The sequence below is a fragment of the Aptenodytes forsteri genome, unplaced genomic scaffold, assembly GCF_000699145.1.
Source record: "Aptenodytes forsteri isolate BGI_AS27 unplaced genomic scaffold, ASM69914v1 Scaffold153, whole genome shotgun sequence".
NCBI classification, from domain to species: Eukaryota; Metazoa; Chordata; class Aves; order Sphenisciformes; family Spheniscidae; genus Aptenodytes; species Aptenodytes forsteri.
The window spans coordinates 1,701,401-1,726,001 of record NW_008796178.1 but is presented as its reverse complement, the minus strand read 5'-3'; the positions used below and the strand labels follow the sequence as shown (position 1 = coordinate 1,726,001).

The window sequence follows — 24,601 nt, the reverse complement described above, 5'->3', positions numbered from 1 at the left end:
TTTTTTTTTTTATTTTCACTTATTCACTTTATTTTTTGGAACATTCTTCTTTAATAACAAATAAAATTCCTAGCTCAGGCTTTTATGTTGGAACTTTATTGCCAGATGTTGTAAAACAAATGTAACTTATCCACCAAATGAATTGGAAATGTCAGCTTGTCCTACTGTCACTCTCTAAACGCAACCATGTATTTTCATGCCTGAAATTATGCAGAAATATAGATGAAACATTTTACTATAGAGCCATCTAGCAGTTATGGAACTATTTCTTTTATTCTTTTGGAGAAAAAAAAAAAAAAGACGGCATTTTCATTTGGAAAACGCAGCTTGTCTTGCTTATTTCCTTTAGATGTGTGAATCAGCCAGGTTTTCTGGTGCAAAAATCAGAGTAGGTTATAGTAGTAATGTAGAAGTCCTCACCTGTTTGGTATGGATGGCTTACTGTCTGCATCTCAACCATGAGAACCTCACCCTCAAACCTTACAGTAATTCTTGGAAACTGTGTTGTATATTCAGCTGTTCTACATATTATTCAAACTGTTCTGTTATGAAATTGTGTTTAACCATATACCTTTGACTTTTTTAAAGCAACAAGGAAAACTGGAAAATTCAAGACAGGTCATGATAAATCTTTATTTTTAAGTGCACCTAACTTGTTCTCATAAGAATTTATTTTAAGTACATGAAACATTGTAGACTGCAACTGTGCACGTGAATACCCATCTTCATCTCTCGTTTCTTTATGCAAAATTGGCATTGTCAAGGTTGTAAGGCCAAAAATCTGACCTATATTATGCAATCAGTTTACTATTCAAAAAACTTTGGGGCTTTTTTGTGTGAAGTTTGTGTTGTGTTTTGTTTGTTTGTGTTTTTTTAAAATGTGCACTGGTTATTTTAAACCATGCTCATGGGTATGTGCCTACAGTTAGGCTTTTCTGTCTTCTACTTCTTGGGTCAGTCCCTGTCTGCAGGTGGGAAAAAGAAGTTGTCAAAGTTCTGCTTTTTGGAAAAGGAAAAATGGGAGAAGTGTTAATTGAGAACTTACCTGATCACAGCTGCAATTTTAAGCCATGACAGTTAGTTCAATTGTTTGGTTTGCCAACCTTGACAGTATCATTTCTATCTTTATGAAAATATTAAGATGTTTTAAAGTTGATAAAGTCTCAGTCAATGGGGGAGATGTATTTAGACATTGGTTGAGTTTGTTTGATCAGTTTTCCTTCAAAAACAAACAGAAAAGCACTTGGAACCTAACTGCAGAAGGCCAGAATTTGTGGTCTGGGAAGGGAGAACTACAAGCAGTTCTTGGGATCTAAGCCATAGTTACAAATTCATTTTCCTCAACTTTGAAATAACTGTAATAAATCAGCTATTGCCAATACTGAATTATCTTAGGTGTTTTGAAATTGTCCTCTGAAAGTTTTGAAAACAAAAACTAGCTCACAAAGTAATTGTTTCTGAAGAACAAAGCTTCAAACAAAAAAGCAGAAATAAAATAGCCTACAGTGTCCAGGTTTCCCAAGTCGGTGAAATGCAGATCTAGGTTTTGCAAAGCATTTCCGTAGTAATGCTGCAAGAGGCAGTCCACGTGTGAGCAGGGGGCAGGAGGAGGATGTGGCACATCTCACCTAAATTACTGCATGAACTTTTTGTGATGGGTCACTTTCGTAATAGGTAATGTATGTTATAAACAGGGCCTTTCTGAAGCTTTCTTAATAGTAAATTAGCTTGCCAAAGATTTGTTAACTGCAGATGTGTAACTAGGTTTGCCTTAGATTTTCCCTGAGTGCTCAGAAGAGCTCTAAGTGAGGGTGACTTGCATTGCCGGTGGTTGGAAGAGTAGCCTGAAAAGCAGTGGCAGATGAAGTGCTGCAAAAGGATGCTAAACTGATAGTTTCTGTCCTGGCATTTGAACCGCTCTGCCTGCTAGCGCTGCTCACAAACACGTGCTGCCACGAGCATTGCCGTTCTTTTCGGCTAGGCTGAGCGTAGGCATGAATCTAGCATGTTCGTAGCTGCTTGAAGAAATGTGGTCACCGGGCCAGCCCACAGCCTGTTCATGTTACTGGTTTAAACAGATTTTGGTAGCCCTTGGATTCACATGAATGCCTTCCTCCAGAATCAGGATTTTAGATTAGTTTATATTCAAGTAAACTCCTTCATAAGACATGCTTTCATTAAAGTATAATGTGTACATCTTCTCTGAAGATGACTTACTCTCCCTTGGCGATACAGTATGTGTTAGATTTTTAATGTCATGGTTGATAGTCTTTTTTTTCCCCAAGGTGATTTCTGGAGCATCTGCAAAGTATTCAGTAAGTGCCATTCACAGTACTGTTTTTCCACATTTTTCAGATATATCGGGAAGTCAGATTCAATAACAATCAGTGTGTGGAATCACAAGAAAATTCATAAAAAGCAGGGAGCTGGTTTTCTGGGTTGTGTGAGACTTCTTTCAAACGCAATCAACCGCCTTAAAGACACTGGTTGTAAGTAAGCTCAAGACTAGAGTTTCTTCTCTTTCAGGCCAAACTTTCATGCACAGACTTTTGAAAAGTGACAATTAATTGGGTTTTTGGGGGTTTTTTATAAAGCTTCTATATTCCAATTGGTTTGGTAGTTTGTAATGTTGTTTTGTGGCTGAGAATAGCATGAGTAGGTTAGAGAATGTAACTTACCTTTGGCTTTTCAACTTCTTTGCCCCGTTACCACAGACAGTGGTAACTTCAGTGCCACAGTCTGGTTGTGGATTGTCAAGACTGAACTTACTGTGTTGGAATTCCAAAGGAAGACAGATTGTAATTACCTTCAAATTATCTTTTTATTACCTTCAAAAATGCAAGTCTTAAGGGGTAAACAAAAGGGTAAATCTATCTTGAAGCCAAATTTGTAGTTTAAAAATTAATGGGCATTCAAAATTAATTAGTAAATTTTGTCATAAGATATTAAGTGCTTTATAACACTTTGAGCACTTTGTATTTACTTTTTCAAAAGTTAATTAACATGTAAGATGCTGTTTTCTCATTATCCTAATAGGTGCCATTTACTTCTGAACAAAATTTGGCACACTGTTTGTGATGGAAAAGTAGTGCTTGGTTACAGATAATTTTTCTCATTATCCTAATAGGTGCCATTTACTTCTGAACAAAATTTGGCACACTGTTTGTGATGGAAAAGTAGTGCTTGGTTTTACAGATAATTTAAAAAAAAAAAAGAAAGAAAGAAAAAAGTGACATGCTGGTAGAGAAGCATTGTGATTTTTACCTTCAATAACAGGTTCCTTGGTGATAAAGGCATAACCGAAGTTCTCACTTTCAAATATTTGTCAGTAGATCAGTGCTTCGGTGCATTGTGCTTTGCTCAATTTTATTAAGTTCTACCTATTTAGTGCAGAACACGTGGATTGATGCTGCAGGTCAGCTCAGTGCTGTACTAATATGAGTGTTGAACTGGAAGTGCATTATGGCAATGGCTGGTCTTCACAAGGGAAGAGTTCAAAATACTTCTTATAATCACTTCAGACATCCAATCTAGGATAATGTCCTTTCCTATTCATCAAAAGAGCTTTGTGAATGATGTTAAAGCAGAAGTACTCTAGTCCTGTTTTCTGATTTAAAATTATGAAAGAGGAAGTCTTGGCTGAAGATTTTTAGTTTTGCTTCCCTTCCCCCATCTCTTGAAGTCTTAACTATCTTACACTAGGCTGAATTTTGTTCTGATGGTACTCCAATGTGCCTTTCAAAGGCAGCAAAATATTGTATGACTTACGCTTTGTGTCCTTGTTTCGTAGATCAGAGATTGGATCTGTGCAAGCTTGGGCCAAACGACAATGATACTGTTAGAGGACAGATAGTCGGTAAGTAAGGGTTTTTATCTTTTTGTTCTCTTGGAGCTTAGTAGTAGCTATAGAAATACTCTTCCTAGATGTCAGTTTTCTGTATTGAATTTTTTTTTTCAAGTTCAGTGTCTAGTGCCAGAGCCATTTGGACCTCAAGCTAGAAGTGTGTATGTAGAGAATTAAAAAAACAAAACAAAACACCCAAACCACCCCAAAAAAACCCAAAACAAAACACCCCAAATATTATCGTACGTGTTGGGACAGATAAGACCATAGATAATATGACATTTATTTAGAAAGTTTTTAATTTCACTGTAAAGAATGGTGACAGTTTGAGCCTGAAGTCCCTGTGAAAAACTGACTACGAATTTCTTGGCTACTGAGAGTTCCAGCAAAGCTGTGCTTCCTGTAGGCTTTGCAAAAGGGTAAAACATCTTGCTGTAACAGGAGTGAGTTGCTGTCTGGAATGACTGAGTCAATTCAGTTTGTGTTTTCACGGGTTATTAACAAGTCTGTCACCAATCTCAGTAACTGTGCTTTGTCATTCTGCTAACTCATAAACCTTAAATAACTTAAGAATTAAAAAGAAGCTGGCAAATTGAAAAGCGAGTATCCACAAACAACTTCATAAACACTCTCTTTTTAGTGCATTGTAAGTTGTTTCAGAAGGCAGCGTTTCTAGTAGGTCACTTAAGTCAAAAAGTTGGTCTTTATTTTTATGGCAAGATGTTAATGAGAATATTTGGACATGGGGGAAGGAAAAGTGAATTTGCACACTCAGTTTTGTGTTCAAATAATATCCAAGCAGCATTCTTGTTTTGTCAGCCAGGGAAAACTATCGAAATATCAGTCGGCAAATAAGGGCTTCAGTGCATTTGTTTGCTTTCCTCAAAGTGCTCTGTTGAATAATACGTATGACTTTACCTCTTTATGTTGCTTTAACCATTTGTCTAGCATCTGATCTGCAAGTGTTTGCACAGTATTAAGATAAGAGTGAGGTGGCACAGGAGAGTCAAAGGATGGTAGAAATGTGGAGTCCTAAGTGCATTGCTGACACTTCAGACCACTCTTGAATATTAAGTTTTCCATGTGAGCTTGCACAGAAGAGTAAAGGATAAAACGGTCATTTTTCTAGGGTGCGTTATGTTGTCAGCTTGATTTGCTTTTTGGTTTTCCTCCAGTATACTGGTCCCCGATCATCTGTGCTGTATGCACGCAATTTTGTTTGTGGGGTTTCTTTTAAGAGGAAACTGAGCTCAGCTGAGAGGAGAGCTTGTTCAGGGTCTGCTCCAGGCAGCAGAGATCCACTCTGCCCACAGCAGTCCTTCAGGCATGACACTAGCAGGGACTGTACCCTCACACCGTGCCGTGCTCTCATGCTGCCCTCCAGAGTATGCTCCTTGTCATCAATACTTGAGAATGCTAGCATTAATTAAACAAGCCAAAAAACCCACCCCAAAGCAGAAAGGTCTCAAGGCTATTGGGATGCCAGATGGGAAGCCTGAGGCAAATACCGTGTAGTGTGGGCATGGCAAATACACTTCAGAGATAACTAGTTGTCAGAGATAACTAGTCAGCAGTGTGGGCATAAACTAGACTGACCAGTTGGCTTAACCTGATATGATCATGAACAGTGGTATAGCCAAAGCGGCATTAACTCTTTTGGCATGCTGCTGGGGCTGTCCCTCATTAGCAGGAGCTGCTGGGTGGTGCATTGAACCTAGAACATAGAACCTATGTTCTGCTTTGCGCTGCTATCGTCAGAAAGGTCAGGTTTCCTCAGTCATGGCTGTGTTTTAATGCATCCTTGGTAAGATTCCAGAGACTGCTGTATTTTTTTTTTTTGTGAAATTGTTGTTATTAATCTCCTTATATTTTAATCTTTCTTCACTAATGCAATTTTGTTGAATGCGTGAATGAGCCTGAGTAAAACTAGATAATTCCACTGCAGTAGTTACATGGTGGAGATATCTTGGTTAAAAATAAGTAAGAAGATAGAATAAGTTATAAATATACTCAGTCCTTCTAATGATAAACTGGCTTAAACTAAGAGGCTATGCAAGATTGGAAAACAATATTAAAATGTAATTGATACCTTCAGCAGATGATAACCTAATGAATCAAGTGCACAGTGGGTATGCCTTTATAATTTGGGACAGGGAGCAAGGGGATCTTTATCTTAAATACCTGGGGTTATCTTCAAAGGGGGGAAGAAAAGGGGACACTTGTGAGTAGTGGATGCAAAGGGCACCTGAACTGTGTCTTAATCTTGCAGCTCTCTTCTGTGCCACCATTTTATTTCTGATGTGGCGGTGCAGAAAAAATGAGTCCTTACTCATTACAAAATGAAGCCGTGCACAAATTTTGGTCCTCACATAGGCAAAGAGGAGGTAATTGCCTTTGTTTAGTTTCATTTTTGTCTGTGTGTATTGCTTGCCAAACCTTGCCTACATGCAACAACGTGAACTTGTAATGTGTGGGTTTGTTGCAGAATAAATAGATCATCTATGATTTTGTTTTGGTTGAAATTAAATTTAAAGTGTCTTTCACTGTAAGAAGTTGCTTTGGTAACGTTTAGTGTTTGTGGAAGACTAGGAGTTAATATTGATTAGGAATAAAGCAAGCAGGTACTGCAGGGCTCTCTGGGTTGGTCTGTTGAAGGCCCCAAATCCTAAGCTTCAAAACATGTTGTTGAAAACTTGAACTCTAGCAAAATTTGCTAGTAGTACTGCATCTTTTTGTAACTTTGTGATGTTGACAAAAGTTTGGTTGTGTCTAGATTAAGGTCTGTAAGTTTATTCACTTCTTAGGACTTGAAGACAATTTTCCAGAGGTACAGTAGTGCCACCTCAAGAAATGTGTGCCACAGCACGTATCTAGCTTTTTAAGTAATCGTTTTATTGTTAAAGGCAAAACAAAACATCAAAAAAACCCCAACCCCACAGGAACACAAGTGTCGTAAATTATCAGATTGGACACTTGCAAATTATGATACTGGGAACAAAAGCTGCCCAAAAAAATCTTTGTTTTCATAATTGTAGTACAAAAGCTTCAGGCATAAATATCCATTACAATGAACCATGTAAAAAATAAAAATTAAAAAAGAAGTAATACAGTTTTGCTGAGGGCTGTAAGGGCTTTCAGGGTGCTGAGCGCTGCTTTGTGTGGGAGTTGCATTTAACTTCTTACCACTGGTGTTTGAAAGTAGCCAATAAACCAAACGTGTAGTGCTGCTAGCAGTTAAGTTCCGCCTGGTTTTGTCTGTGCGTGTACATGTGTGTGTTGAATCCCACGCGCACACAAAATACATAAGAAGGTGTCGAAAACATGCAGGAATTTCTTACTTTAGGTCTTTCTATTAGCAGTTCTCCCGTTAGCAGCGCAAGCCTGGTGCTAGCACTCTCCCGCTTGCTCTCCCAGCCGTGTGTGAGGTTAGCCACCCTGCTGCCGCCAGACGAGCCACGCAGCTCCGCTGTGTCACAGTCTGTCTCATACGGAGAAAAATTAATGACAGCTTCAGACTTAACTTCTTTTTCTGCCTTAACTTGCATTCCTATTCTTCAAGCTAACTTTTTTGAAGTAGTATGTAGAGAATTATATGTATGAAAACATACACTGTTTCTGTATAACTTTGATTTGTGGGAAGGGAAAAAAATATCCAGAACATGCAGCTTAGTCCTCTAAGTTGTACCATTTCTCTTTCAAATATAACTGTAATTTGCATTCAGATGTCGTATCTTTAATAATTCTTTTATTATCTTAATAGTAAGTCTTCAGTCCAGAGACCGAATAGGCACAGGAGGACAAGTGGTGGATTGCAGTCGGTTATTTGATAATGATTTACCAGACGGGTAAGCTGACATCACTGCGGTGTAAATACAAATACAGCTCATACAACAGACTTTTGCGGTAATGCGAATTCAGTGTACAAATAGGCTAATTTATTTTTATTCTCGCACTCTAGAGTTCTACAGTTTTGAATTTAGGAGCAGCAGATAAGCCAGCCAGGCTACACAGAATAGTTAATAGTTTGACTCTTGTCTTGTCTCTTCTTGGAAAACGGGAGGTGGCATAGATGAGTAAATGCGTTAAAAAATACACTCGTCTAAGAAGACGTCTTTCAAATTATAGAACTGATAAACTAATATAATGTTAAATCAGCCAGCAAACTGACTTCATCCACATAGTAGTTTTGTAGCAAGGTAGTGGACACACAGGCCTGGCTGTCTTCTGCAGCGCGGTGCAGAGGTATACACTGTTATGAAAAATGGGTCACTTTTTCTTCTATGTAAATCATAGTGAAGAAAACGTGATTGGAAAAGGTAACGGAGCCTGAGTTCTTGCTGTATTTACCTGCCAAAGACTGGGTTTAGGATTTTGATTTGTCCCTGTGAGAGTTAATGACATCATTAACACCTAAAACAGTTTTGCGAATACAGAAAAATGCTCTGTTTTAGGTTCTGGTGCTGTCATCAGCTTTTTCAGAGCAAACACAGACCTTCTGAATGTGATTCTTGGCAGGTAAAGACAGGAGAAACTGATTTTTTCAGATGATGAATTTTAAAACATAAATTATCATCTAAGTCCTAAACGGCATTCTTTTGTTAATTTGGAGTCTAGAGAAGTCAAAAACACTTTTGAAAATGCTTTTAAATTTTCACTTCAAAATGTTCCTTGTATAAATATTGCTTACTTAATTGTGTAACTGCAAAGCTATCTGTGTAGCCTCATGTATTTTGGAGTGCAAAAGTAATAATAATTAAAAAGTCACGTTATTTGAAGGTGACTTTTTAATGAAAGCAAGTAGTGCGCGAAGATACTATGAAAGCACTGACTAGGATCGGTGGTCAAAAAAGTTAAATGCGTTATTAAACATGATGTTTTCAAGAAGTTTCTTTATATGGCTATTTGGATTTAATTAGAATTCAAATAGTTATTGAACAGCAAAAGTAATAATAATTAAAAAGTCACGTTATTTGAAGGTGACTTTTTAATGAAAGCAAGTAGTGCGCGAAGATACTATGAAAGCACTGACTAGGATCGGTGGTCAAAAAAGTTAAATGCGTTATTAAACATGATGTTTTCAAGAAGTTTCTTTATATGGCTATTTGGATTTAATTAGAATTCAAATAGTTATTGAACACGAAGTGATGATATGATGTTTTCAAGAAGTTTCTTTATATGGCTATTTCGCTTTAATTAGAATTCAAATAGTAACAAGAAGGTTTCTTTATATGGCTATTTGGATTTAATTAGAATTCAAATAGTTATTGAACACGAAGGTGTGATGATATGCCTGGTTCCAAGGGAAGGATATGTAAAATCAATTTTGAGTTGAACTCTCAGTTGTTTCCTGTTACCTTGTTCAGCTAAAATGATTCATAATAGTGTAAGTCTTCCTGAGTTGGCATTTATGGTGGAAACATTTTGTGCCCTGGTTTCCTGGAAATACCACTCATTGCCTTATCTCTCAATGTCTGAATTCTAGGTGGGAGGAGCGGAGGACTGCTTCTGGAAGGATCCAGTATTTAAATCATATTACACGAACAACTCAGTGGGAGCGACCAACACGGTAAGAAATGACTGAGGAGACTGTGCATATGATGAAGTTTGCTTGCTGACCAGCGGTGCTGAGCACAAGCGATTCTAAGTGACTCTAACAGGGGATATCCAGCATTCTTCCGAGTCACTCTAGAAACGCTGTATGCTTTTCTTCTCTAACATCCTACTCCTTCAGTCTGTCTAATATTTAACTCAGAAGAATCATTCTGACTAGATTTTTTTCCTCCCCTAATACTAGCATCTTTGTTTTCTTGTAGAGCTGCTATGGTAGAACTCTGTAAATACAGACATTACAATGTGCAGACATCGTAAGGGATGAAGAAAAAAGATCATGAATAGCTGACGGACATTGTCTATGTACATGCTATGACCATGTAATGCAGAAATTTTAAAGCTGATTGTTACAGAGCGTGTTTTGAAATCATTATGATCACCTTTTCTAATAACCATAGATGCGTGTTGCGAAGCTGTTCCTCAAACCAGTTTTGCTGTTACCTGAATTGTAGACAGTGTCAGTGCATATTTTTCAGACTCTTCTGCAGACCGTCTGTGCCTGCAGACTGTCTCTTCCATCCTCAATAAATATTATTCCAGTCTCTGTATGGATATATTTGACTTAAAATAATCTGTACTGTTAACGCTGCCAACTGTGATACATATTTGCGGTGTTCAAGTGAGTGAAGGTACTGAACAGCTTTTTAATTTATCTATCTGTATTTTTCTTGGTATGTTAAAATACCTATTCTAAGCTCTAGACACATTTACAGTAGAAAAACACATGCAAAATGTATAACTTGTTTCGGGGATTTCCTGCATCCTTATCAATCCCCCTTTAACCCATTTTAAGTCCTTTGGAAAGCAGCATTGATATACGAAACCACATAATTCAATGTTTCATCTTGCAGTCAAGCTCTCAAGAGCAACTGTTTTTTATCTTAGCCCTTTTTCACCATCCTCGCCTAATAACCTTCCTTAAAAATTAAAAGGAATGACAAGGCCTGATCGCTTCCTTAGCCGTATGAAGACAAGGTGAGAAAGTCTGGGCTGTATGCTGCTTGTTTAAAAAAGTAAGAAAAAAATTTTGCTCTCAGCACTCTGTTTAAGGTGGGAACTGCTCATGTGAGCATTTGATATGGTCTTGATCCTGCAGCATCATATACAAAGTGTCAGGTCAGACCCTAAGATAGGTGAGGAAGTTTACTAATTACTCTGGGATGAACCCAGTGAGCGCAGAACAGAAGCTTTCTGCCCATCATCGAGGTATCCTGCCCAACAAGTTAACTGCTCAGTTCTGCTGTCCACAAAGATTTCCTGAGAGCCCCTAGCTGAAGCTTCCGTAAAACGCGTTGTGGAGCCCTGCGTCCAGTCAGCTGTGCAATTTTCATGTTTTTCCCCACAGGCCAGCATCTGAATACTCCAGTCCAGGCAGACCGCTGAGCTGTTTTGTGGACGAGAACACTCCAATTACAGGAACGAACGGTGCGACCTGCGGGCAGTCGTCGGATCCCCGGCTGGCGGAGAGGAGAGTCAGGTCGCAGAGGCACAGAAATTACATGAGCAGGACACACTTGCACACTCCTCCCGATTTACCTGAAGGATATGGTATGCAAATTAAAAATTTTTAATTGTAGGTCTCCCAAGAAACTGGGAAAATGGGTTGTGTCTTCTCATATGTAAGATCCTTTTGATTCCTTAGTTTGGGGAAATCAGTCTTTGTGAGTGTTTTTTAATTGCATTTTTTTATTCTTACAGTTATTAATTAATCTTGATTTCACAGAGCAAAGGACGACTCAGCAAGGTCAGGTCTATTTTCTGCATACTCAGACTGGTGTTAGCACGTGGCACGATCCAAGAGTACCTAGGTAAGAAAATGACGAAAGTATCCTTAAGGTGTCAAATCAAAATAGCTTAACCAGTACTGTCCTCAGAGTTCTCTGTCTGGTATTATATTTCTGACTCTTGGTCCCTAATATATCACTTTAACAAGTAATTAATCAAAATAATTTAGTCAAAATAAGTTAGTCTCTCAGTTCTTCAAATCGTTATTTTAATGCAAAGATTGAGAATCAAGAAATAAATTATGGTGGTGTTTTGAAAACAGGTATAGTTAACTGATTCTAGATCTTGCATATGAATTATAGCCAAGTCCAGGTTTTAATACTCTGCAAAATAATGAAACAAAAAGAGGGTTCTGAGCACGTGCAAAAATCTAGATTTATTGAGATACTTCAGTGAAAACTGGGTTGGTTTTGTCTTTTAATTCAGGCTCTGGAAGTTAACAAGACCTGAGAAATTGGCAACATATATTTATGAAGAACAAACTTTGTGACAAATAGTCTAGAGAAATGTGATCATTTTTGATGGAGGAGCAGACAAAGGGGAAAACCTGAAAAATCTAGTGGATGCCCCTTGTATGTTTAGACACGCTATTTGTAGTGAACTACAGTCTCATCATCAAATTAGCTTAAATTTACTTGTCTGTGGGAATTATTGTCCCATGTTCAGACTACCAAATGTAATTTACTCAAGGAATGGGAAACTTGGTACATTTTGAAGAAACTAATCGGAGACACTGGGTCATCAAAAGCCTGGAAGCTGAAATGGTGAGCTGTGTTTGAAGTGTGAAAGTGCCAGGATGTTGGGCCTTTTTAAAAAAAGGAAGGGGAAAAAAAAAAAGTAGTTTTTTCCATTTGAGTGTAGTAGCAAACATCTAAAAATGCACAGGCTTTTTTACAGCAGGCTTCCTGTTGCAGAGCAGAAATGAATGCTTATTTTCTTTATAATGCTCTAACACGGATATTCCTAGAGCAATCATATATGCTTTCAAGCATCTCATTAGCAGTATATAAATGGGAAAGAATTTGGGGGAGAGGGGCAAACAGGTAGAGAAGCTGAGAGAGACTGACCTGTGATTAAAATACTCAAACTGCTATTTCTGTTGCGGCTATCTCAACACCTAGGAGAAAATAAATCTGAAGTGTCCTTTTAGTTTAGTGTCTTTATTTACACGACACACACGTGTACATATTGCACGCGTGATTATTTCTGATGTGTTTGAAAGGAAAGAAGGATAACAGGGAAATTATTGTTAGCTTCTGATTGTTCTTTCGAAAACCAAGAAATCCTGTTGAAAATGATTGCCTCCTAGAGTCTCTGGATGGTGTTGTAAAATAGTGTGTGTAGTTTGAAATTGGCAGCCGGTATTGGCATTTATGAGAATTGTAGCAACTTTGTCAGTTGCTGCTGGTGTTCATTCCCATGGAAATGGATTTTGGATATCCCGGGAAGGATGAAGTGCCTCATGGCCCTAAGTTCACTGCGTTTTCGAATGATTCTCTTGTTTTTATTACTACTCTTGTGTTACAAGAATATACTTTGCTTTGATGCATTATCTGTATACTTGAGAGTGGGATACAGCTGGCAGTTGTGCGTTAGGAAGTCTGCTCCCACGACTTGTGTATTATACAGAACTAGAAACTAGACTTCTTTAACATATTAAGATCTAATCCTTAAGTTTGCAGTGTAATAGTTTTGTACAAAGTCTAAGTTAGCACTGCTTTTAGGTGTGGCAACAGAAACGGCACGAGTGTCTCTGAGAACAGAATTTGGCTGTTTGCATGAGGATAGAGTTTATGTCATTTCTAAGGAATATTGTATTTTTACGCTAATATGCCACAGTCATTTAGTTAATAAAAATAAGCCCTACAGTTCAGCTGCAGTGTGTATATGGGTAATGTCAGCAGAAGTTCAATCCCAGAGCCTTGTATTTCCATTAGTGGCTTCTCAGCCTTTTGAGTCCCTGCAGACGGCATCTTTAGCCATTCTGCCCCTCGGCTCTTTCCTTCCCTCAACTCACATCGTACCAGGAGATCTGAAGACTTACCTCACACTGTCAAGTGCAGCTCTTTTTAAAGGTGTATCTGAGGTGTGAATTATATACATGAAAAATCAGTAAGTGTACATTTTTGAAGAGTAGTATTTGTTTTCAGTGAACCACCGGAATGAATCTACGTCTTCCTAATTTCAGCAGAATTTTCTTGAGACCCATTAAGATATCCCTGCATTGCTCAGTGCAGAGCTGAGTCATCGTTCATATAATATTTTATTTGAAATAGTTTCTTAGAGAGCTGTTTGCTTCCCGCTAGCACTTGGGGTTTTGGGGCAAAACTGCCTGTGGCATACACGCATATCCCATGCGTAATTCTTCATGGAAAGTATAACTCTTCAGAAATATAGTTTTGTTTTGTAGGAGTTTTTAAAGTGTGATTCAGAGTTCCTTACATGACTAATGTTTTAAAAATGTTTTCTGTCAGAATTGGTGTAGAACTGCAATTCCATTTTGGCAAATATGGCAATGGTCTTTATTTTTGTTATAAGCCTGTATTAATTTAACATCTGAAGTTAGTTTGTAAAAATGAAGGTTATTTGATAAGAATTTTTTTCCCCACGGCATGTGTTCTGGGTGTGTGTTTTTTCTTTGGTGGGCTTGCACCTTGGGAGTAGAGATTCCAGCTGAAGAGATCAAATTTCTGAAACAATACATTTTCTCAGACTTGATGGAATTGTTCTGTTACATTTACGCTTGTTTGGCTCGGAGGCCAAATGCTGAGGTATTTTTCATTTTATATTTGTTTTCACAGGGATCTTAGCAACATCAATTGTGAAGAGCTTGGTCCACTGCCTCCTGGATGGGAGATCCGAAATACAGCAACAGGCAGAGTTTATTTTGTTGACCATAACAACAGGACAACACAGTTTACAGATCCACGGCTATCTGCTAACTTGCATTTAGTCTTAAAGTAAGTCTAAAGTCTCCGGCACATGTTGAGTCTAATAGAGGAAAGAAAGTGACTCTTGAGGGGTGCTAGATTTTATATCAAGATGTATTCTGCCATTCAGTAGTATTTAAAGTATAGTAACTGTGTTCTTTAACACACTACCAACTTACTCTGTTACATAACAGAGAAGACAGGTTTGATGGTTCTTGGAAAAAAAAAATCTCTAGCAGCATTTAGGCAGGAATGTGGCTATTGTGATGCTGGGAGTTGGGGGCAGCAGCGGGGGAAGCAAGTGCTGTCTGGTGGAAAAGATTGGACCATAAAATTTTTTCGAACAGCAAGAGAGACACTTTCTTTCCTTTTCTTTATACATCATACTACTTTCAGTTATGCACTACTTGTTTTAAATTATGACGTTGCATTCAATAGCCAGGGGTATGAAATACTGATGATTTAAGCAAGCGCACAAGTGCCCAGCTATTCTCTTGGAATAAAGGAGAAATAATTCAGCTCCTGTCTTCAGTTTTAAAGTAAGACTAGTTGAGAAGTTCTCAAAATAAGACCCCAGTAGTTTAACTCAGATTTTTTTACCAAAAGAATAAAATAAAATAGGAACTGTATTTTTTCTGCCTGAGTGTTCTGATATCGCATTTTCATATTACACTTTTAAAAAGAGAAGGGGAAACTCAAAAGGAGTTGTTCTTATTAAACAACTTTTATTAAAGACTCTTGTTTTTATTCCCTAAGTGCTCATTTCACACTGGAGGATTTTCTACTAAAAATGGAAACCAAAAAGGAAGCAAACACTTTTTTTTTTTTTTTTGTGTAGACATGGCTATCAGTTTGTCCGAGCTATTTGAGAGTCTGACTCTATTGTTTCTCCTCCTAACACCTTTTAATACTCTTGGGAAACACCTGTAAAGTATTGAGTAGGTGTTAAGTGGAAGAAACAATGAAGAGTTGGTTAGATAGAAAGCCGCACAGCCCTGGGCAAGGAGTAGGTAGGAGGAATAGTCCTTTTAAGGAAGTGAATCATTGGGAAGAAAAGCTGAAGGAAAGAATAATGGGAACAAGCACTGAAAAGACAAAATCGAGGAATGGAAAGTAATATCCAGGAGGTCAACATATATTTTGTGTAATACATAAAAGCTGGCTAGCCTTTGCCCAATACACATTTCAACTTAACACTCCAAGAGGGAGAAGAGTCTAAATATTGACAGATATGTATTTTGTTTAGAGAAATCATTGGTTATATACGTGTATATTACAGAACTTCAGTAAGCTCCCATCATCCAGACACTCTTGGTTCTTTTTTTTAATTTAAAACAAAGAAATCACTACTAATTTTAGCTGAATTTACATTGGTAGTTTCAAGTGAACATGATCTTAAAAAAAAAAAAAAAAAAAAAACTTACTAGTGTGGAGGAACATGTTCATGTTCGGTACACCAAAAGGTTCATTAAATTAATTCAGATTTAGATATTTTGCCCGAAGGAAAACTTCAGACCCTCTTAGCTACAACAGTGCAATTCTTAAACTGTAGAAAATTCAGTTAACTGGACTATATTTGAAAAACTGTCCTTCACAGGTAGGTTTATTTTTAAATGGCAGCAGGGTCATAGTGGCTAGTTCTACGTGTATTGTGGAGGGCAGGTACATAGCTAGCTTTTTATCTGGAGAATCCAATTTGACTTTCAAGTCCCAGAATCACAGAACCATTCTGCATTTCTTTAAACTTAAGTACTACTACAGCGTGCTTAAGTTTTTCATTTGTACATCTGTCTTTCATTAGGGAAGGATTTCAGAAATTCAACCAACAGTGTCATCAGTAAAGTCTGCTGCCTGATAAATCTTTTCTGGTGTTTATTCTTTTATTGCACCAAACAGGATATGTGAAAGCTTCCCCCCCACCCCCCGTAACCCATCTCCTTACTTATTCTTCAAAAAAAACCCCAAAACCAAAAAAAGTAGTTTGCCTTAGGCCTGTCATTTTGTAAATTATCTGAGAAATAAGTTTAGTATTTGGGTGGGATGGGTGTGATAGTGTTTTAGGTTCAAAGGCATAATAAAAAGTATCACTTTACCTCAGTGATACTGACTTTTCTATCGAGCTGAGTAAAGCAGTTTGTTCTTCTAGTGATGACATTATAAGTTATGAAAATAATCAAAGTTGTTTCCCAGTTCTGTTTTAAAATATTGGCCAAGAGTTCATGATAGCTTTTGATAGTTATGGCACCTGAAAAGTGCTTAGCTATATCCTTAAAGCACTGTACAGAATCAAGCATAGTCATTCAGCTGTGAAAACAAACTAAGAAATTAGATTTAATGACTTTAAGCACTGCAGATTTTTTAGCTAATACTGCACTGATTATTTTTAGTCTAACATGGAGGATGGCATTTTATTTTTCTCCTCCTAGTACTGCCCTATTTTAGATTGGTTTAATTTGATGCGTAGATCTTAAGTTCACGCTCATTTCAGAGATTACATTTTCTTTACGACCGACATTGACTAGCTTTGTGTTTAGGGGACTGCGTCTCTTTTACTCTCAAAGGTAGTATGAACACATGCTCACTTTAGTACATAATTATGACCTTCTCTGGTAGGCATATACAAGGAATAATTTCACATGCTCGTCCTTATGGAATTAGAAAGTTCAGAAGATAGAACAATGATTGTCCTTTAATTTGTATATAAAATAAATACAGTTTAAGTGAGATTCATACTTAAAACTAATCGCAAGTGGAAAGAAAGTGCCATGCATGTAGCACAAATGACATAAAGCCCTAGTCTGGAACCACATGGAGTGTGTGTCTAAATTATTGTAATGACTTGCTTTCTCAGGAATGACTTAAAATAACTGTAGTTTATTGTAAGACCGATGTGATCAGCTTGAGAATAAAGTTAAGGTAGCTTCACTTAAACAAACAGCAGAAGCAAACAACAAAACATGGCATAACTAACAAAAGCGATGAAGCTAACTTCTGAAGTTCTGCATCCTGGGGCACAGTAACAAAGTAGGATTTCTGTGCGTCATTCCCTCCTTAGAGCCCAGGAGTAAAGAGGTATTATTATTAATATTAAGCTTTGAGTTATTGCTGAAGGGATCTACAATGTGTGCCGTTGCAGGGGTTTCTAAATGTTACGCTTGTAAGAGTACTGATAAAGATTTCCTGGTCACCTGGTGTTAGTTTCCCTTGAGGGTGGTCTGTGCAAAATTGCTTTAAATAGAAGGTTTGCAAATGACAGAATAGCTGTCAGAACCACAAGGCAAACTGGGAACACCCCCACCCCTTTTTTAGTTGCCAATTCTGAATGTTCCTGTGGTAAAAGCCTGCTGGAGGTGAATTTTGGTTGGCCGGGACAGCCTTTTAGTAAACCTCGTTTCAAAACAGACAACAGGCTGAAATTTTAAAGTATATTAAAACTGTGTTTGGTTCTATCGAATATTTTTGGTCTTTGATGTTGGAAAAAACCCAATTTATTAATATTCCACTGGAAAACATTCTGAATTGTAACCTTTCTTATTTATCCAGTAAATTTAGGGTATTCCTATGTGTTCCACACAGAGATATTCTTCTCACGGTTTAGGTAAAATACCACTTTTATCCTGTGTTGATTGGAAATGCCATACTAAAAAGCTACAAAAAAGCCACTTACTGCGTACAAGAAGCGACATCTCTGCAACACGATTAATTTAGCTTTCCTAGTAAGAAGTTAGATTTGCAAAGTCTCTTAGAATTGCTAGTAAAAATACTTGTTTATCTGTGCCAATTAGTTACATGTGAACTCCCACATTCCTGTGGTCCAGACTAGGCCAGGTACAAGGGACAAGGTCCTTGCCAAGCTGCCAGTACAAACATCTTTTTGTAAGCTTACTCTTTTTCAGACAAGCCATTTAAAACAGACTATGGTATTGACTGTAGATTAGAGGCATAGTGTTTGGCAGATCCCTGAATTTTAAAATGGAGGAAGGCAAAACACGCAAAGGAAATATGGAAATGGTATCTGAGAAATTCAGTGTCAGCAGCTTAGTAGTAAAATTGCATGGATAATACCTTATTATATAGTGCTATAACCTTTTACATACTTTGTAGAGTAGTACTAATAGAAATAACAAACCCTAAAAACAACTGGTAGTTGCCAAGAAAGACAGAAGCATATGTCTTTAGTCAGGATAAAATCTCTCTGAATTTATTTTTTACTGGACCTGGACATTTTTAGCATAATCACAGTAATAATCATAGTAAATTGAAAGTAGTTGAGTTACAAAGACTTAACCTTTAAGAAACATCTGAAGAAAATAGGGGACGTATGACTTGAATATCTGCAAACAGCTGTGTTTGTTTCTAGCCGCCAGAATCAACTCAAAGATCAGCAACACCAGCAGCAGCAGCAGGTAGTGTCCCTGTGTCAGCTTCCAGATGAGGCAGAGTGTCTGACTGTGCCAAGGTACAAGCGAGACCTAGTGCAGAAACTCAAGATCCTGAGGCAAGAGCTGTCACAGCAGCAACCTCAAGCTGGCCATTGTCGTATTGAGGTCTCCAGGGAAGAGATTTTTGAGGTAATTTGAGAATTTGTCCCATTTCTTAACACTGAGGGAAGGGGAGGAGGGTTGTTCGTAACTGTCTAAAGAAGTCATTCAGTTAGATGAAATCTTGAAGTCTGGAGTTCAAGCTGGAATGTTACGGGTGGCGAATGGAAGAGGAAGCATTTCAAGGGGATGTTAAGAACAGTTGTGTACTTAAAGTAGGTGTATTTACCCTGTAGAGACGAAGAAAAACGAGGAAAGCTTTCCCTGTGGCTGGAGATGTACAGACTGTGTCAGGGGCTGAGGAAGGAGTCCAAGCACTTCAAGATACTGTCTCACTTCTTCCTTGAATAGAAGAACGCTAATGTCTGTTCCAGAGGGAATGTTGCAAATTGAAAACCAAACAATTATTACTGATCTTTGGTCTGTTGTAACTTAAGTAAAATTACCATTGAATAGCATTCATCTTTGGAGCCTGGATAACTTAGCATCTGTCTCAATTCTGGTTGATCCCCCCCGCAGTCAGACCAATTTTATGAATTGTCTAGGCTTCTGAATGACCAGAGATGCGCAGTGGGATGTCTGCATTTTATTTTGTGACATTATTCAGCAGAGTAATTCTGCTGAATTGATTAAACGCAGTTATAATTCACTGGCTTTTTCTGCAGAATAGTCTGTCTTCTTGAGAACTTTACCGCCCATCCCTGTTGCATTTTTACCCCACCCACAAAGTTGATAGCCCCAGTGTGTTGTCACATTTTTTTCCAGCCAAGAAAGATCTGTGTTGGTCTTCCCTTTGGAGGCAGTCAAATCGCTTCATAATCAACTGAAAAAGAAAGGGAGGAAAGGCTGCTGTACAGCGGTGAAAATCATTATGTTCTTGTTCTGAAAACTAAGTTGAGTATGTTGGGTCCCAGACACACCTACCTCTTCTGTTCTGCAAAGCCAAGATTGGGGCACCGATACTGGACATAAAAACTAGACTTTTTTTGTTTAATTCCTTTTTAAAAAATAGCATTTGTTTTGCCTCTTCCAGCTTTCTTTTTGTGTTTTCTTGGTGAAGTCTTCCTGATAGAGGAATAATTCTGTAGATTTGCTGGGATGGCATTGATGCTTCTGTTAAGATGCTTCCTGCAGGTTGGCACGTGTGTTATATCCAGAGTAGAAGCTCCGCTGTTGGCTTTTCAGACTGCAAAAATTGTGAGCCTTTATGCAAACCAAAAGGAGTTTAATGACACAGATGTTAATTTTTTGTAAGTTATGTGAGAATGAGAGAGAATATTCAGATCACTGTACACCTCTAGAAGTGTAACGGAAGGTGGTTCTTCTCACCTATCTGTTTTATTTGAAAAGTGCTATCACATTTGTAGGAAACTAAGTAACAGTCTGTGATTTGAGAAACAGAGGTTAATATCCAGGACAACAGTATCCCCTTTGGCCGTGGAGTCTGAGACTCCATTTCTAATAAACAGCAGTAGCTTCTTTGTCTGTAAATAGCAGTTAATAAAAGTGTTATGTGTTTACAGGAATCCTACAGGCAAGTCATGAAGATGAGGCCAAAAGACCTGTGGAAACGATTAATGATAAAATTTCGTGGGGAGGAAGGCCTCGATTACGGAGGAGTTGCCAGGTAAACAGTCCGTCCTCTGTCTCTTCCCCTGCACCCCAACCCCACCAGCTACACCCGTGCTTTGAATCCTGAGCCAGCCTTGTATCAGCCTTCTTTCTTTTTCCATTATTCTTATTTATATTTATCTCGGTAACAGATTGTATGTCAGGAGAATATATTTTCAGTCAGTCTTTTAAAAGAAAAACTGCATCAAAAAAGAACTAATTTATTGCAAATAAATCAAAATGCTTGTTACAGATTGCATCAGATGTCTATCATATACGCGTGACAGGCTTTTGGTATCTTTTGAAATTACCGTGTTTTTCTTCAGTTAGTCAAGCTTGGGTATCTGAGAATTTATATCACTAAATACTCAGCTTTGTGGCAGAAGTTTGATAAAAAAATATGCTTTATTGCAAATTATCACTACTGTTTGAAGCAAAATGTTAAAAACTAGCAGTTCGTAGGCAACTAAAGTCTGTCAGTGGTCTGAGGTTATTTTTCACTTGCCTATAAAAAGTGACATTTGTTGATTGAGTGAAGATACTCTTCGCGTTTTAAAACACTGTTAGGAATTGCGGGCCAATTGCACGGGTGCTGGTCCACTTCACTGAAAATATTCCCTACCTCTGGCATGTGGATCGGCTTTCTCTAGATGAGTGCTGACTCATTTAGGAGTATTCACTGTTTGCATTGCGCTGCATTTTTTTACCATTAGTATTCATTTCGAAGTACAGACGATGCTCCCAAACAGCCCATCTTCTGCGTCTGTAGTTGGTGTATGGCGAGTAACCTCTGGGACCGCGGCTGTTACGTTGCACGTGTCTTCATGAGTTTGCACACGGCCAACAGGGTTTTCACTTCATCCATTCCTAAATATTTGAACATGCTGATTAGCCATAACTAGTAAAACAGACTCGTTGAATCAATTACTATTAATTGTTTGATGATAGTAGTAGTGTTTAAAATAAAGACGTTACAGACGTTATCGTGCGCTATTTTCCAAAGCATCTGCTAGTATTTCTCGGCATGGGTTTTGTTTCTAGTCTGCGTGCTGTGGAGCCTTTGTCATCTTCCATACGTGAATACAGGTAGACCACGCTAGGAAGCGTTAGGCTTTTCCCAATTTAAGAATTTTATTTATCCCATTTTTTACATCCAAAAATTTTACATACATCTCTTACATCCAAAAAATCCCATTATGTACTGATTTGTGAACAATTAATTAAAACTTTAACTAAACATATCCATTACCTGAAGATGGTTTATATCAAAAACTTTGACTCGAACATCTCTGTAGTATAGTCGATAGAATACATAGTGTCTTGGCTTAGTGTGTAACGGATGAAGGAGAATCATAGTCAGAAACTCTCTTGGAAATAAGTAACCTGGAGAAAAATCTTGGAAAGCTGGGAAATATGTCAGTTGTCAGGTGCCGTGGAGTTACTGAGCCAGTAAAAATAATTCTGCTTTCAGCATGTTCAGAGATCACTTTCTTCACATTTATGTTTAACAGCAAGATTAAAAAAATCACACTATTTTGAAAAGATTCTCAGTGTAGGAATGCATTTGTCTAAAGTACACAATGAATTATTTTATTTTCTTCAGGGAGTGGCTCTACCTGTTGTCACATGAAATGTTGAATCCATATTACGGTCTCTTCCAATATTCCCGAGATGATATCTATACACTGCAAATCAACCCAGACTCTGCAGTCAACCCGGTATGACTGGTAACATGAGTTCTGTAAATGATTGTTTTGTGACTAGAAATTAAATACATCTGGAGAGTGTTCTGGACTTGGGAACCTAATTCTCACATTAGTATTGCTAGAGAATGAATTTGTGCAATAATATAATTTATTTTTAAAATTGATCAAAGAAACTTCTCAAATGTGCTCTTAAGTTTCTGTAAGATGTCGATTTATGTTTCCTTTGGGAGAAATTAAGTTTATTTTGATTCTTAGTAGTAAGACTTCTGGACTGGAAGCAATATATTCAATGTGCTGTGTGTAAAAACAAACAAAGCAAAACAAAAAGCTCTGGATATGTTGGTGTGGTTTTTTTTTTCTTTTCTTTGTATTGAAATTGTATTTCATATTCAGCAGATATAACCTGGAGGGCTTATTTAGCTGAATGGCTCAGTCTCTTCTTTCAATTCTAGGAACACTTATCATATTTCCATTTTGTTGGACGGATAATGGGGATGGCTGTGTTTCACGGACACTATATTGATGGGGGCTTCACGTTGCCTTTCTATAAGCAGTTGCTAGGGAAGCCAATTACTTTGGATGATATGGAATTGGTTGACCCTGATCTTCATAACAGCTTAGTCTGGATACTGTATGTACTGCGTATTGTATCTTACAACGTTAGAATTCTGTCTCGGTTAACATGTGATAATGTTCCTAAATCCAGTTGAAAGAAATGAAGTGTATTTTGATCTCCTGCTCAGGCAGATTTAAGAAACATCTTTCTTGCACAATTCAGCTTCTTTAAAGGCTTAACATGCTCAAGGTATTCAAATTTGGGGGGTGGGGGTGGATGGATAAATGATTACTGAGATGAAAAGTACTCTGTTCATAAATTTTAATTTATTAATTTTGCCTATTAGCAGTAACATGTTATTTAAAATATAACATTGAAACTTTGATAATGGTTTTAAAATACAACGTAGTAAAAATGCGCGTTCGCCTTTTGCTTCCAAGCAGTAATTTGAAATGCTCTTGAAAAACTAAATTGTGATGTCTGTCAGATATATTACGGCTGTAATACACTTACATGTTTTCACTGAGTCACTTGCTTATTTCTTTCCACCAGTGAGAACGATATCACAGGAGTCTTGGACCATACGTTTTGTGTAGAACACAATGCATACGGGGAAATTATTCAACACGAACTGAAACCCAACGGCAAAAGCATCCCCGTGACAGAGGAAAACAAAAAGGAGTATGTCAGGTACCTCAATATCTATTCCAAAGTTTTTTTTGTATTTCCTATGGTGGGGAGGAACTTTTACTTATTTGAAGTAATTGACAGTGTATGTTGTTGGGTTTTTTTCTAAGTGGTAGTGCGATGCTGGTGGTGTGTGTATTCCTGTCAGTAAGGCCATTTTTTTGGCTGGGTAGATTGCAGGTTTATTGTATGTGAATACATCTCTCACAAAACCAATTTGCACTTGCTTGCAGACTTTATGTAAACTGGCGATTTTTACGAGGAATTGAAGCTCAGTTTCTGGCTCTACAGAAGGGATTTAATGAAGTAATCCCACAACATCTGCTGAAGACATTTGATGAGAAAGAGTTAGAGGTCAGTCCACTAATGTTACGTTATGTCATCAAGTGTAACAATGAAAGCCTGAGGCATTCTTCTGAGACTGAGTAACATGCGGAGTTGTATCCCCAGTGCTTTAGGGGTTTGCAGGTGCGCTGTTACAAGAAATACAGTTAGCGTAAGAGGTTACCAGGTCACACAGTCACTGAGACTGCGTGTGCCTTCCACTGAGAGCTATGAGAGTGATCTCAAGGCGACATTTCGTAGCAACTGCAGAAGTGGTAGCAGAGGAGACGCTCTCCTATACCTGAAAACGCAGCTGAACCTACTGAGAAGTAACTGCGGTGACCTCAGATGGTTTCAGTGTGCTACTCCAGCAGAGGTGGTGGTGCGTGTTTCTGACGGTGCAGTTTCACAATATTAAATTCGGTGCTGCCAGGAAAATAGTCTGTCACTCCCTCCCACCTCCCACCACTTGCTCCCAGCCCTTCCAGCGCGCTGCACCGACTTTGGTGTCGGGCAGCTATGTGGTTTTGCAGAGCCGAGTTGCGCCAGACTAAATTGGCCCTGTAAATACAGCATAAGGAAGGGTGCTGTCTGGTGCTGTCACCGACAAATGTGCTACAAAACGTCAAGATCGGCATCCAAACAATATCCTCTCAAGGCAAATCCCATAGATCCCAAGCTTGTTTTAAAACTGAAATCTAATACACAGTCTGTTAGCTGTGGAGCTGAGGTTTTTGCCATATAAAATGGCCACAAGGTAAATTATTCATGCTTTCTTCTGTTCACTGTACTAGAATGTCAGTGATGGCTCTTCTTTTATCCTGAATATTCTCATTCAACAGCAGTGAGCCAGCCGTACTGTTAACCCAGAATCATTTTGCAGATGCAGAATAAGAAAGGGGAGGGTCCAATGTTCTTAGTCGCTAGAAAATGCCTTCATAATCATACCCCTGTTGAGCGTAAACTGATCCATCGTGGATCTCCATTTTAGAAGCGCTGAAAGCTCT

The 24,601-nt window shown here is 38.1% G+C and overlaps 1 protein-coding gene across 1 annotated transcript in view; it reads left to right on the top strand.

Moving 5' to 3' along the window:
* The window catches only part of SMURF2 (SMAD specific E3 ubiquitin protein ligase 2), a gene marked incomplete at its 5' end in the record, with an annotated part of 42,446 nt that overhangs the window by 13,004 nt on the left and 4,841 nt on the right, over positions 1-24,601 (top strand). Inside the window, 13 exons of the mRNA XM_009287701.2 lie at positions 2,356-2,489; positions 3,791-3,856; positions 7,605-7,689; positions 9,327-9,410; positions 10,800-11,002; positions 11,178-11,262; positions 14,041-14,199; positions 18,530-18,740; positions 20,234-20,337; positions 21,925-22,039; positions 22,480-22,658; positions 23,136-23,273; positions 23,504-23,624. Coding sequence (XP_009285976.1) covers positions 2,356-2,489; positions 3,791-3,856; positions 7,605-7,689; positions 9,327-9,410; positions 10,800-11,002; positions 11,178-11,262; positions 14,041-14,199; positions 18,530-18,740; positions 20,234-20,337; positions 21,925-22,039; positions 22,480-22,658; positions 23,136-23,273; positions 23,504-23,624 — 1,684 coding nt within the window. The remainder of the gene's footprint in view (positions 1-2,355; positions 2,490-3,790; positions 3,857-7,604; positions 7,690-9,326; positions 9,411-10,799; positions 11,003-11,177; positions 11,263-14,040; positions 14,200-18,529; positions 18,741-20,233; positions 20,338-21,924; positions 22,040-22,479; positions 22,659-23,135; positions 23,274-23,503; positions 23,625-24,601) is intronic.